The following is a 15653-nucleotide window of genomic DNA, read 5'->3' as shown; positions in this document are numbered from 1 at the left end:
TCCTGTACTCTTTGGGTCAGTGTTTTGACTCCTGCACCTGGCAGCCAACGCAATGCTGAAAAGTGCTGTCCTTATGTGGCACTGGCAGGGTATGAGCCTATTGTCAGACTACAAACCCATTTCTATCCTCTTTTCCATGTGGAGATAGACAACATGCCAGATTGTCATGCCTGTTTTTGCAATGCAGACACCTCTCCATTAGTCATTGAAATGAGGTTGGTTAATTCCACCTAGGTCACCAAACAACCATAAGATAGTAATAGCTTTCAGTCATTATTAACCTGCTCCAGATTTTAACTGGTTACCTAGAAATCAGTAACTTAGCCTCTCCTGGTGATTAGAGAGACAAGGTGGGTGAGGTAATATCTGTTACTGGACCAACTTCTGTTATTGGGACTGGCATGGTTACAACAACACTGCATATCTCATGGTAACGGACACAAAACCCCAGTTTAAAGCCATGGCTTGATAAAAGATCATGCTTATACAGTCACAGATATACAAACAGCAATACCACACTCCTTACATTTGTTTAAAGCAGGAATAACTCCACTGAAGACATGAAGCTACACTTGGGTAAAATCATTGTAAAGCGAGATCAGAATCATGCTTAAGGTCACATCAGTGTTCCCAGTGGCCAGCTCAGGAAAATATGTTGAAGCTGTCAAAAGATGAATTATTACTTGTGGTCAATAGGAGAATTCATTCCTTCTGAAAAATCCATTATTACTTATATGGCATCCAAAGTGTGCATAAGAAGTTATCCTCAACAAAACTAATAAGGCCTGTCTCTTCCCCACTGCAAAGCTGTGCACCTATGGAAGAGTGTGTATTTTTTTCATTTAAGCAAACAAATGGTAGAGTAAGACATGATTAAATTTAAAAAGGGAAATAACAGCTTCAGCAAATCTGTCCAGTTTGCAAGTACCCAATAGTACTTTTTGTGCTATCAAGTGTAGCAAAATTATTACTGACTCTGGCTAATTGTTCTGCTCCTTTGCAACTTTCATTCGTTTATCCATTCATTGGTAATAACAAGGGGGAAAAGCTCATGTGTTTGTGAGAAACAATGTAGATATGCGCCAGTTTACTCTTCAGGGAAAATATAATCAGGGGTTATACTGCTCATTCATCCTTTGTTTCCATATATTAGGTAGTTCATATTCATAGAAAATCTAGCAGGTCCTGTCCCTGCAATTGAATGGAATTCCAATTCAGCAGAAGGACTATTGACATGTGATGTCCTGGTGAATTCTTCCTTGAGATGGACAAATGGACACAATATAGGCTATTTTAAACAATACATTTTAAAAAAGTGTCCAATAAATAGCAAAAAAAAAAAAGATTATTGATCCTAGAATTAACACACTCCCTTCTTTGACTACCATTCTAGAGGAGTGGAAACCAGCCATCAACAACTGAAATTAACACGAGCTCCAATTCTCTCATGCTAATGGATAGCTCTACAGCTGGGCAAAATATCCCACTTGCAGATGGTGCAAGTCTCGCAAACCTTAAATGGCATGACTTGTATACATCACAACCCTTGCTTGAAGTGTTAGGTTGGTCGGAACTTGGAAGCTCCAAGATGTACTTGGAATAAACCCTTGTAAATTTGTCAATAAGCTCCACACACACAAACCGCCCCCATTAAGTTGCAGAACCTCCCGTCTCATCTTCAAAGGCACCTTCCCCTCTGTCTTTGTTGGATTTTCAAGGAGTACTAAGTAACCTCTTTTCCATCTTGCATCTTCAGTGCTTGCCTTGGTGAGGCTCTGAGGACACCCAACCATCATCCAGGAATGTTTTGCATTTTAACATGGACACAGAGAAAGGGAAAACTTCACTCCCTGCTGGCCCTATTTTTAGAACCAACTTGCCCTCCGTACTGCCATATATTTGCAGGTTTTTCACAAAATAAAAATTTTTGAAAATTCAAAAAAAGAGGCAAAATTTGTGAGTGTTTTAAATTTTGTTTAAAGTTTCAGGCTTTTAAATTCTGTGTAAAGTTTTTCACACAGCTCTTTCTTGTACACAGCACTGTTTAAACTCCCAGAGGTCTGCCCCAGCGTGAGCTGCTGTCAGTGTAAAACCTAGACACAAATCTACAAAAGACAGATGTTTTTGTTTGCTTGTTCTTAAAGTCCTACTCAAGAATCTCGAGGGGACTTCCCCAGCACAACAAGAACACTTTCAACTGCCAACTGAAAGTGTTGATTCAAAAAAACAAACAGCTAAAATATGAATGGTAGTTTATTTACATTTCAATATAAAAAACAGTAAGAAAATATTTTTAAAAATTCTCTTTCCCATTCCTTGGATGGCATGATAATTACAAGAATGGCAAATTGGCTAACACATTATAATCTATGTGAGTACTGCATAGTTAGAACCAGCCTTTCACTCATATCTTATATCATAATGCTTACACTAAAAAATACACTCTCTTAATATTAAAGTTATTTAGTCAAGCACTCAAAAGTTAGGAATTTTTAGGTGGCCTGTGCAATCCTAATCATCTTATTTGTATGTATGCATTGAGTACAGTTTTTAATTACATAATCACATACTATTTTTTTCCTCCAGTACTTGTACAATGCACAGGATGGTCCATATTCTAGAGCTGAATTAAGGTTATGTAATGAATGAAGCTGTTTTGTAGGATCTCTGCACTGTTTGTTGCAGACTATCCTACAGTGCTTATGCATGCCAAAGGAATATCTATTTCTCAACAACAGCTTCCTGCCAGCCTTCTCTTAGATGTGTGGAAAAACTTGTCTGTAATAAACAGGAAAAAGACCCACTATTCTAAAGTCTGTGAAGACCAAGGACCATATTTATCTCTGGTTTAAGCAAGTACAAGTCCTGCAAAAATAAATGGAAGTTATTTCCACTTATGCCATGGCTGAATTTGTTCCCTGTGCTTCTCAATGGTAGACTTTCAAACAAAGCTGGTCACAGGTATTTTGGGATCCAGCTTCAAAAGGGTCTAGCAAATATGAAACATTTTGAAAGAAGCTTCTCTGTTGCCCTTATAAACATCAGTAGGAGAATAGAAAAGCCTTTATAAACATTCGTAAAGGACTTTTTAAAAAAAAGTTTATATTTCAACGTTCTTCTGTCTGAAATGTGTTCTACGTACGTAAAAAAGATACTGGCAGTGTTTCTTACAACATGGGGAGGTATGGGCCAAATTGATTTATGTGGGCCGAACTTCATTTATGTTAGTTATGAACTTGATGCACTGTGCATGTGATATCACAGATTTGTAGTCTCAGATTCTAAAATCTGCTTCTTCACTGATCTAGAGTTCAAAGAAGACAACTTCCAATATAAGGATTTGAGACAGGCTATGTTGATTGTTTTGTGACTTCTGTTTACAGGAATAAATGTATTTACACATACAGAACATCTGTTTACTATGAACCTTGATAAAATAATTATTTTCCTATAGACGCCCTTATGTAACCAGCTGCTATTCATTTTTCTCTCACTCTGCTAAGCATAGAGATTTTCTGTTAGGTATTTTTACCTCATCTCTCATCTGTCTCAGCATGTTTGTAGTACACCAGGCCACTCCATCCTGTCAGTGTGAGGGATGTCGTTGTTTCAAACATGCAGGCAACAGCTCAATTTCCATATTACTAAAAGGAAATATAACCTGTTGCACATTTGTAAGAGGTTGCAGCAATTACATCAGCATGCAGACATGCTGGCACAGCGAGGCCACCCCAAACCATTAAGAAACCAGTTCTTTGGCAGAAGAATGGAAACCTAATACATTCAATAAAATATCTTCTATTGAATTAAACATTAAGGCTAATGAACTTTTATTATGTGCTCAAAAAAATGTCAAATTTTTAGGAACTGACGTAGAGACATTTCTATCTGACTCAGCATGTTTCACCTGTAAATCTTCTCATTATAAAAAATTGTGGCCTCAATTCTTATCTTTATTGGGATACAGCAAAATAGGCTGAAGGCTGCTGAATTGATCTCAATTAGGAACATGTGCTCTCTTATGAACTCTTCGTATGAAAGTTCTTTGATTTGGATTTTAATTACGAAGCATGCTCGGTAGAAAATCTGGCTAACTCTACAGATGTGCACGTCAACAGAAACTCACTGCTGATACATGGGCAATTCAAGGAATACACACTTTTTATAAATACGTCAAGGCAGAATTAAGGCTCCCCAATTCTCAGGGCTAGGCCAGCCCCACAATGGTTGAAACTAGACAGCTCTGAATTCTGCCACTGGATTCTTCATGGGCCCTACAAGTCCCCTAAAACTCTTTCACCATCTCACCGTCCTCCCTATACCTGTTAAGAGATATCCGGACTTCCAGGAGGGTGATAAAGCCAGTGTTATGTTATGACCAGATCTATACTTTATTGTGACATATAAATTCTTGTAAAAAGACACTTTATAAAAAAAAGGAAACTGCAAGGGTGTGTTTGCTGGAGTTTTTTAAACTTGTGTCAGGAAGCCAGGTTGGAGCCATTTCTAAGCAGAAGATCTACAGTGAAACACAATGAGACCGAGTAGCTTTACAGATAATACTGTTATCCTCATTCTAATGAAGCTCCCTCCTGAGTATTAGAAGAAAGTGACTTTCTCTGAATCTTTACCGTAGTCACATGACAGCCCTCTCTTCCCCCCAGTTCTTCCCATGGATGTTCCCTGGGAAGGGAGTGACACCCGAACTGCAAGTTTGTAATAGCTTGGCTTTTCCTAAAATTAGTGGTTCAAAGCTCATCCTTTTATTCCAATCCAGGCTTAGTGTGGGTTGGTGGAGGGGAGAAGATGAATTTGTGATGAGCTCTTACAAGCCAAGCTCCTCTCTGTTTTGGGTTTAAGTTTCCCATGTGTATAAGCAGAGTTTTGCCTGAAGTCCTTGGCCAGAATTTCCCCGCCTTTATGTTTGTGTAGTATGCTGTGATCCAATTGGCTGCACTTCATTAGTGCCATATGTACATAGTTAGTAAAGTATGGTGGGATCCTTTGGAATAAGAGACACTATGTACATGCAAAACACAAAGATCTGGGCACAGTGTACATGTGTAACACATAACTAATTCATTTTAAATTGAGCAGAACCATACACAGAATTCTTATAAATTCCAGTGTGGTCCCAACTTCAGCTAGGCCTGCAGACACAAAGCTATGTCTTTGTTTTGTGTCTGTTTTTAGAGAAGAGCCATAGTGCTCTGTTTGTGTTGCTGATACGCGGAACTGTTTGACTTGTGGGCTGATGTTGTTTTCTGTTCTAAGATGTGCATGTCATTCAGAGCCAGAAAATGGGCTTTGTCTCTAGATCTGTGAGCAGAAAATAAAATATGTGTCAAATATTCCAGGTAGAACAATACACAGTACTGATGCTGCAGCAAGCTAAACAAGAAAATTGGATATTTTTGGATATTTTAAAGAGTTGAAATAAGACCACATTCTCTGCTCAGCACTGTTGTGGCAGTGTTTTAGTATATGTAGTCGTGTTTGTCAGATGCTTTCATATCTATGTAGCATGAACACCAAGAGTTAATTCAGCCCCCACAGAAGCAGGTTCAATTCCCATTATTACAGTTGTGTGGAAAGAATGTTGTCTAGTGGTTAAATCAGCAACCTAAGAGTCAGGGTTCCTAGAGACCATTCCTTAGCTTAGCTCCTATCTCTACCTTGCTTTTTGACCTTAGTCCCATCACTTACCTGCCCCGTGCCTCAATTTCCCCCATCTCCAAAATAGAGTGATGATCCTGCCCACTCAAAAGTCTCATGGTCTTAATCCATGTTGTAAAATGTTTTGAGAGTCTCATGTTAAAAGGAGAAAGTAAGTGAAGAGTATTAATTTTATATTAGCAGATATTTACCTATCCATAACATGATCAAAATATATCAATTGGACTCTTGTTAGTCTACTCGAGAAGGCACAGCCTGAAGGGAAAGAAATGCAGGCCATTTTTTATTTGAACAGATGAGAAAGCAGTATTTACCAGTGCAGTATGTCTTTGATAAATCTCTTTATTTGGAATGGCTGTAACTGTTCAATAGTTACCTTAATTCTAGAATCGCAGTTGATTCCCACTTGCCAGACTGCTTTGGTAGGCAGTTCATTTTAATGCCTCACAATAGTGACAGTAGAGAGCAGGGCTTGGGCAAAATGAAGCGGAAGTGATTTACTGAGCAAGCAATCCCATCACCCTCCTGCACATCATTTCTATGTGAAACATAAATCAGTTGGTTGATCACATCTCACAGAAGGAACAACATGATTAAATGGTGGGGGCACAAAAAGCCACTTTGTTTCTCTGAGTTTGACATGCACTTTGGGGCATTCAGTAAACATTATGCTGTCCGGTAACTTCAGCTTGTCAACTGGATAGAGTGTAGGCACAAAGCACAGCCCAATATATCAGTTAAATGTATGTATTATGCTAAAGATAACGTTGCTCTCATCTGCCTAATATAAAAGATCACTATGGTTGAGGAAGGAAAACTCTGGGTAGAATACTAACCACAAGTCACTAAGGTAGAACTAAGTGTCCTGCCATGGGATTGCTATTACCCATCTAGCCTTCCAGAGTAATTGGGAAAACACACACATATACTCACACGTAGTACCAAAGGGAAATATGACAGAACAATATTAATAAAAAAGAAATATATGAAGATCTATGTGATCTCATCCATACCAAATTAAGTGGTCAGTATGCCCTACAGGCCAGATTTTGCTCCGTTACTTGGATATAAAACTAGAGTAACTCCTTCAGTTTCCAGATTTACACCAGTTTTAGCTCAATCAGAATTTGGTCTGTTATTTTAGACAGACACTATTCTGATCTGAGCTTAAATTCATGATTCAGAAACCTGTTTGATTTGCAAATGTTATTAAAACATGATTCTTTTAAAAGAGCAATGGACATAATGTTGCTTGCAATTATTTTACTTTATAATAGAGGATATTTCTCTCCGATTTTTTTCCCCATTTTATTTTCATGTCAGCAAATGCCTCAGTGCTGACATTAGACTGCTTGGTACTGCACATCCAGGACATGTTCCATCTGATCCCACTAATCCCTGCTTTCCCACCCAACTCCTAAATGAAACAAGAACATAGCTATCCCAGTCAGCCTGTAGAATTCACTGCTGCAGGAAAACATCAGTTCAAATAACTGAGACTGTGCTGTCTCCTCAGGACTGAGAAAAGGAAAGCAAAACAGGAGTTAGAATACTTACTAGCTGGAAGAAGAGGAGATACAGCAAGGAGCACCCAGTTTCAATATAGCTGCTTTAAGGTTGCAGTTGTCCGTCTCTGCCAAAGTTAAAGGGTGGCCCCAGAAAGATATGAGAAAAGTATGCTGGGAAAAAGGTTCTACAAGAAAGCAACCCTACACAGAAGAGAGGCCATAAAGTCCAGGTAGATACTAAGGATAGAGATGTTTCTGTTTTGTTCTGTGTTTATACAGCACCTAGCACAATGGGGTCCTGGTCCATGAGTGGGGGTCCTAATAGCTATTGCAATACAAATGATGATATCACCATCATATCACTTGCCTTTTGAAGCTTGAGTTGAGAAGAACAGGATAACTTGTACATTAATAACACTTGTAGTTATATATACTAATAGAATACCCAAACCTTATGCTTCAAGATATAAGGTGATAAGTGCAGGAGTCAGGAAGCAACATTTCCCTCCATGTGCAGCACAGATGAAGAGCACAGTACTTGATGTTCCACAGGAAGTTAAAAACCACTGTAATGTCTGGTACAATGTTCTTGTGCAATGCTGTGTATAGCAGTGGGGATGGTGTTTTGCTGGCCTGCAATGATCAGTTTATGCATACCTGTTAATGTTATAGGTCTAGAAATCAAGAGACTTTATAAAAATGATATAAAGACCTAGATTAATAGATTTACAGATTTTAAGGCCAGAAGGGACCATTATAATTGTGTAGCCTGTGTAACACAGGTCATAGAAACTCAACTAGTATTTTCTGCCTCAAGCCCATAACTTCTGTTTGAGCTCAGGCATATCTCTGGCAAGATCCAGTATTAATTTAAAGCCTGCAAGTGATGGAGAATCCACTACAACTCTAGGTGAGCTGTCCCAATGGCTGATTACCCACACTGTTAAAAATGTGCACCTTATTTCCTCCTTTTTTGCATGTGTGATTAATACGTAATGCCTATATGCATACATTTCCACAGTCAAATCCATCACATCACCCCTCTTACTGTCACATGGGTGTCCATGACAGGGGACCATGAGGTGAGTGGGAGACCTGGGCCAAGTGGTGAATGCAGAGCAGTGATGGGTCACAGGGATGAGGGACAATGGGGGAGGTGATGGGGGCAGTGACGCAGTGGTGATGGGGGCACAATGATCTGAGACTGTTATGGAGGAGGTGATGGGAAGCTCTGGTGGGTCACAATAACGGGGGCAATGCCCCCAAGCAGTGAAGAGGCATAGAGATGCAGAGGACTGATGGAGTAGGTGATGTGGAACAGTGATGGGGGCAATATCACAAACCAGTGATTGGGAACAGTGGTTCAGGGCACTGGTAATGGGGCACAGATATGGAGGAGGCGATGTGGCGATGTGAGGCAACGTGATGTGAGGTAGGGAGTGGGGATGTGATGCTGGGAAGGGATGAGTCACAGTGATGAGGGAGGTGATGCAGTTAAATTGAGCAGCAATGGGGCCTGGTGCTGTGGGACAATGATGGACCTCACGGATGTGGGGAGGTGATGCAAGGCAGTGCTGGCACACAGCAATGGGAGGTATCATTGGCTGAAGTGATGCAGGGAACTGACTGGGCACAGCGATACAAGGCAGTGTTGGCTGAGGTGATGTAGGGTAGTGGTGGGGTACAGGGATCCAGTGTGGTGAATTCTGCATGCCTGAGCATTCAGAGGGTGAAAGGCCTGAACTTTTTTCAGGCTGTTTGTGTTACTTAAAGTACTTAAAGTTACTTAAAGTATGACTTCAGAAATGGTAGTGAAGCCATTCAGTTAACCAGTATGCATGAGTGCTCTTATAACTTAGCAAGCAGGGTGAGAAAGACGCCTTTGAGTCTATCTCCACATTCGGTTTTCAAGCTGGAGTGTAATGCATCCAGAATGGCCTTTCATCCTTCTGGTTACTGAGCCAACAGCTAGGGGTTGCAAAGTGGAGACCTGCTCAGCTACTAGATGATGGTACAGCTGGTGTTGCTGAAGCGAAGCCATTTCAGTAGTGCCACCTGTATGCCAGTTGTAATCTAAAATGAACTCTTCCATCAATGACACTAATTAACACCATAATGTACATCCTAATATATCACATTGAAAGAACACAACATATCTGGTTGTCCAAACAGGTTTAAGGAAATGAGGGTGATTTGTGTGTCTCATGAAATGAATTTGTCTAATGCTAGCTTGTCAGTTCCTCTATTAATAATGAGTTAAGAGCAAACAATGTGCCAGGTGGTGTCTGAGACACAAAATGAAGCCAGCCAGGGCCTCTACCAAAAGAGTTTAAATGCTTAAGATCCTCTCTTGAAGCAGGTTCCCCACTGAAGTCAGTGGAGTTCTAGCCGGGTACAGGATTGCAGGACCGGGGCACAGAAAACAGATGATGGAACATACTGAGAAACCCAGAGGAGGGAGTTAATAACAATAAAAAATGCAAGCTGCTATTAAACTCACTGTTTGTGGACAGTGCAGTTTCCCAGCCAGCAAGATCAAAATTCTGCAGGTTGCACACGCAGAGTTAAAAGAAAAGGAGTACTTGTGGCACCTTAGAGACTAACAAATTTATTTGAGCATAAGCTTTCGTGAAAAGTGAGCTGTAGCTCACGAAAGCTTATGCTCAAATAAATTCGTTAGTCTCTAAGGTGCCACAAGTACTCCTTTTCTTTTTGCGAATACAGACTAACATGGCTGCTACTCTGAAACCTGTCATTATGCAAGAGTTAAAAAAGACATTCCCATCTACGCTTGATACCTGAAGTAACATTTCCCTAGGTCTGAAAGAAGGGAGCTGACATGATTGTTCCAGACTGTCATCAGTGGTATTATTTCAGTCCAATAAAACAAGCAGATCACCCACATTCTCCACTCATTCTGGAAATTCAGAATCACTTCTTGAAGGCAGTGAAGTTACTCTAGCTATACACCTGAATCAATATTTGGTCCCAAAGTGCTAATAATTAAGACCATCACTAGCTTTTTACTATAATGATTTGAAGTGATTAAGTTTAGCTATTAAATATATACTGAATGTTCTTTATTTTCTCTTTCTATTCTGAAGTATATTTGGTGCTGTTCGAACTGGTGCTTATATGCTGTACATTCTGATGACCAAAGGCCTGAAGCAGTCAGTGTGTGACCAGAGTTTTTACAATGGACCTGTCAGCAAATTCTGGGCGTACGCATTTGTGCTAAGCAAAGCACCCGAACTAGGTGAGTACCTGCTCTCGTTTTTGTTTAATGTGCATATTTTGGGCAAAAGAGTTTATGTAGAAAACAGGCAGGCCATTCAGTGCTGCTGAAAACCGCTTTTCAGGCTTGTCAATAAAAAACCAAACCCCAAACCACCATATTCCTCAGTCACTAGGCTTTAAGCTCAGTTGAGCTAAGATTAGAGCCATGAAAAGTTGAACAAGATGATTCCCAAACCCCTCAGGTCAATTCACCTCAAATTTTTAGCAGTTTTGATTCAGTTTATGCAAGCTTGGGTTTTTGCGTAGTTAACTCATATCCCTGGGCTAACCCGTGGCATTTAGTACAGCTCTGAGTTGGGGACATTAAAGAACCACATGAAGCCCATGCATTGTGCCCCTCCCATAGGTCCCCTGAGATGATACAGCCTGCTCATTCCCTGTGCTCCCAACTAACTCCGTGGGCCAATGTGGAGGGCAAGTAGGCTCATGGCCCTGTAGCTCGCAGCCCCCTCTCTGGGGCTCAGTATTCTACGAGGGGCAACGGATGGAGCAGTCTCTATGCTCCCCCAGGTACAGGGGATCTTATTTCTCCTTGACTTTTTTGGAGGGTATGAAAGGAGGCAGAGAAACCTTTTGTGCCCTTGTTTTCCCCACTCTTTCTGCACACCTATGCTAGGGTTAGGGACAACCTAACGCCTATTAGCGGTTCATCGTGGAAGTGAGAGTTACCTAGTGTTATCTGCTAGATTGGGGGCAGTCTGTCACCTGTTGATTAAGCAAAATATTCATGCTGGGGCAATTTCCTGTCCCATAGGAGGTGACAAATAAGCCCACGTTGTATTGTTTTTCATTTATCTCTTCATAGGGTTCCTTGTTTCTCCTCTCACCTTATCTAGAGATAAATAAGCATTTATCTAATGGTTGTACCAGATAGGGCATTGGAAACTTAATTCCTTTACTTTAATGATCATATACAGAGGTCTCCTGCAAAATAGTTGGGCCTTGCCCCCTATTTCTAAATTTAGTACTTGGTAAGTTTGTTAGTTCAGCAATGCTGGACCATGAAGTGCACTCTCAGATATAGTACAGGCATTAGCAATCCAAGCTTCCCCCATACTACCCTGCTAATATACCCCAAGCCTGATCTAGACAGATGACATATAGGACTGAAATTGTAGGTCTGTCTTCGGTCCTTGGTCTCTGCAGAGATGGCTGATAGGTGCTAGTTAGTGTTCATGGTTTTGGTGATGTGGGCACCTAGTGACCATCAACTCATTGAACATAACTAAAAATCAATTGCTTTTTGCTAGTCTGCTACCTAGCAGGGCTGGATGTCGGCCACTGAGCTAGTGACCAGGACTTCTTGACTGAAATTGAACAACAACCAACATATAGATATACGTAAGATCTGATACATCCTCTGCTATGAGCTTTTCACCAGTAAAATGGCATTAACCTCAGTGGAGTTACTCTTCACTTATATCAGCGTAAGTGAAGGCAGAATCAAGCCCGTACTCCTGATGCAGTTTGTTCAGAATAAAAATAAAGTTTAATAGAAATTCCTAGACTGTTCAGCCAGAACAAGTTATCCAGACTGGAGTATAAGGAGAGGAAGCAGTTGACTGTTCCATATGGCTATGGGAAACCACCCTAAAAGCCACCTAAGATCAGTAGAAATTAGGGGGTGGGGAAGGAGCAAAAGAGGTTCCATCTTGAAATAGAAGTGGTATTAAGTCTAGGTTCCTGGGGCTATTCAGCTTTGTGCAGCTGGTAGCTCAGGAACATACATATTAGTCAGCAGGTCAAGAAAACCTGATGTAACCCATTGTTCAGTGTCCCCCCCTCTATGTGTTGTCTGCAGCAGAGATGAATCTGTTACAGCTTTCAGCCAGGATCCTTAAACTCAAGCTGTTGAGTTCACGGTTAAGGTCTGTAGGTCACAGGTTTAATAGTCAAGAATAGACATCATACTGACTGTATCCAGTGTCAAGGGAAAGTTGCAGCCTTGGGCTTATCACTGTACTTGGACTGATGGGGGACAGGTCCTGAACCCAGTATAGAGCAATACACTAGATTCCTCCATACCTTATCTAGGCCTGTCCCATAAATAACCATGTACAAGAAACTCACTGTTAGAGTGTACAGGGGCCCCATGTCTGAAGTTGTCAGTGATTACAGATAAACATTAATAGAGTGATTTGCAGAGTTGCAGCATCTGCCTTACTGTATATAAATCTGGAAGCCACACACAATAACATCAAGCTATGGAAGCAGGAGGCTTCAGGTCCCATTCTGCCTCAGTTCTGTTTTATTTATCCTTATTTGTGTGTGTACACACATGAACATTGTGTGTTCCCTCGACCCCCCTCCCCCGAACACACCAGAAGCTTAGTTGGCAGTTTGCTTCTTACAGACAGAAAATACCTTTCCCATAGTATTGCAGTTCTTCCACCCACCCTCCTATTGAATGCAGATTTTGTAAATGGTTTTCTCTCCAGCAATTTTTGTAAGGCTATAAAGAATATACTTGCTAGAGTATGTTTAGTACCCAGCCTATATGTTTGCTGCTCATAGGACTTCTTAGTATGAGAGAGAATGGTCTTAATACAAAATAGGGGACAACGATTCAGCAGCCCTCCAGTTCACTTCTGAGGCTGCAGGTTACTGAAACCTCACAAAGCAGCAGAATTCACTAAATACCGATAAACAGCAGGAATAGGTTTGTATTTCAGCAGCAAACACAATTCAGTGGATTTCAGATTAGCAATTTATACAGTTCGTGAGACAAGAAGACACAGCCCCCTTCATGCTGTTTCAGACTCTTTGATTTCTTACTGTTTGAATTACATGAAAACCCTCTTAGATTTGGTTTTGTTAAAATCAGGAACTATCTGCTAGAAATGTAGGTGCTAACAAATGTGACTCAGCATTCCTGCAGCTAATAAAGCAAGCAGAAGCGAGTGTAACGGTAACCTTCGTATGTAAGGCATAGGTTCAGTTCCACCCCTCACTAATTTTCATCTTTTGGATTCTCCAAGGATATATGCACCTATAAACACACTTTGTGCTTCATGCTTGACACTTCCCCCCCCCCCCATAAATCACTGTCTATAATAAGAGCATATGCATATAAATAAAATAACGAAGATCAATGCAGTAGTGGCAAACAGCAGGAAGAGAGGAAAGAAACAGCAAGTGGGAAGAAGACTAAAACATCTTTCTGCAACAATAGCATGAGAATTTGAAGGAAAGGGATATAAGGTATTTCAAAATTACCTCGTTTTCTCTCTAAAACCAGGAAGTGTTCACATGTGCACTCCCTCTCCAGTGGTATAGTAATAAGTGAATGCAGCTGTTTCAGGTTGATTTGTATAAGTATCAAGCATTCAGATACTTATTCATACTGTTTGAGCCTGTTGAGCCCGATGCTGTCACACTAGTCAGTCAATCCAGAATGACTCCATTGCCATTAATGAAGCTACTGAGAACAGAATTTATTGACCTGAGTCTTAAAAAATGAGTTCAAACTCTCACAAGAGCAGGTTCTCCCTTGAGATGTCTGGTACTTCCTGCTTCAGTTTGGCTAGAAACAGCAGAGGACTTTTCTTTTTACGATTTTCATTATTTAGTACTTTTAGTCAAGCCACAACCAGGAAGTGCAGAAATGTGGGGAAATGACAACCAATGGCAGAAAAAAGTCCCAGAAACTTTTCAAAATCTCAGGCCTGGTTGGTTGCGAGCTCTGAGTGAAGTGTCAGTGGAAGGTGCAACCAAGATTCTTAAATATAATTAGTGATTTGGCTCAGGTTTTTGAGGCATCTTAAATGGACCTTATTAAATTAAATTTAATAAGGTCTACCTACCTTCACCTACCCCTGAAAATCAGCCCCATTGCCGATGTCCCAAGTTGGGCGGCCAAAAAACTGAGGACTAAAAGTCACTAATCATTTTGAAAAATGTGACTGTACTCATTGTTTTATGTTATATTCTCTCCACCTCCCTCCGCTCCAACCACTACAGTCCCTTTAACAATTCTGGCAGTTATGTTCAAAAAATCCTGCTTGCATGGAGGGAAAAACCTAAAGCAGAAAAACCTAAACCTCTCTTGCAGAAAGACTCACTTTCTTTGTTTGTTAATGACCTTTGTGTAGATCAACAGTGAACAATTTGACAATAGTTTGCTCAAGTCATAATATTCTTTATATAAACTCTGAAAACATGTACATTAAACAGATTTCTTAATAGTTACACAGACACAGAACTTTGCTACAAAAACAATTTTAGTATAGTCCCTCCTGTTCCTATTCATATTAACACTGAGTGCCACAGGTGACTAGATATTTATTGGTGAGAAAACAGTGGCACAAACTCCTCCCTCAGTTATTCATGACTGTCACTGCATTGTGTAACTCCACAGAGCCTGATTCATCTCTCACCCTACTGTAATTCCACCAGCAAACAGACACAGGAGAGGATGGGTCCATAAGGAGTTTTCTTCACTTTGTCCTATATGCCAGGATCCAGTGATACAAAATCTTTGCGCTCTGTGATTGAAATTTTCAAGCCTGGGGGGTAGGGATGTCTAAATTTGGGCACCTAAATCCATATTTAGGCACCTGAGCAGCTACCACTCTCATTGACTTTCACATGAGCAGGGGTTGGAAATCAGATATTTCATTCATATGCCTGAATATAGGATTAGGAGTCTAATTTTAGGCACCTAGGTTTGAAAATGTTGACTTGAATTTTCTGCCTTATAACCTCAGGGACAACTCATAGTCAGTCTTCCCTTACTATAATTAGCTTTTGGTTTGTTCAACGTGGTTTCCCGGTGTCTGTTAAATACCACTGCTTCCTGAAGTTGCATCAGAAAATGGACATTGCTTGTGCTCAAAACATAAAAACACAAGTCAAAAATACAATGCTTATGAGAGACTTTCTGCCTCCTGAGCAGAGAATGTCTCTGAATTAAGCAGTAGCATTTTAAAATAGCAGTTACCCATGCCACAATTGGATCCTATGTTCTTTTCAAACAAAGACGCCCCCAGTACAGACAGTGTTTGGACCTGGAGTTTTTGTTTCCTGTCATAAAGACAAAGGGACACTTGTAAAATCTGGCTCTGGACATACATACAGAAGTAGTTTCTAAACTCCAATAAAGTTATGGGGGTGTTTAGATCAGAGGTTTTCATCAAAACGCTACAATCTAAATAACTTCCCACCATTTTAAAC

The 15653-nt window shown here is 40.4% G+C and overlaps 1 protein-coding gene across 2 annotated transcripts in view; it reads left to right on the top strand.

The window, feature by feature from the left end:
- Positions 1 to 15653, top strand: part of ELOVL6 (ELOVL fatty acid elongase 6) — a 131270-nt gene that overhangs the window by 109384 nt on the left and 6233 nt on the right. For both annotated transcript variants that reach the window (XM_038401094.2, XM_043513414.1), the window contains one exon: positions 10289 to 10440. In XM_038401094.2, coding sequence (XP_038257022.1) covers positions 10289 to 10440 — 152 coding nt within the window. The remainder of the gene's footprint in view (positions 1 to 10288; positions 10441 to 15653) is intronic.

This window comes from Dermochelys coriacea, chromosome 4 (assembly GCF_009764565.3).
Source record: "Dermochelys coriacea isolate rDerCor1 chromosome 4, rDerCor1.pri.v4, whole genome shotgun sequence".
NCBI classification, from domain to species: domain Eukaryota; kingdom Metazoa; phylum Chordata; order Testudines; family Dermochelyidae; genus Dermochelys; species Dermochelys coriacea.
Note: the sequence above shows the minus strand (reverse complement) of the source record. Positions and strands in the feature narration are given on the sequence as shown.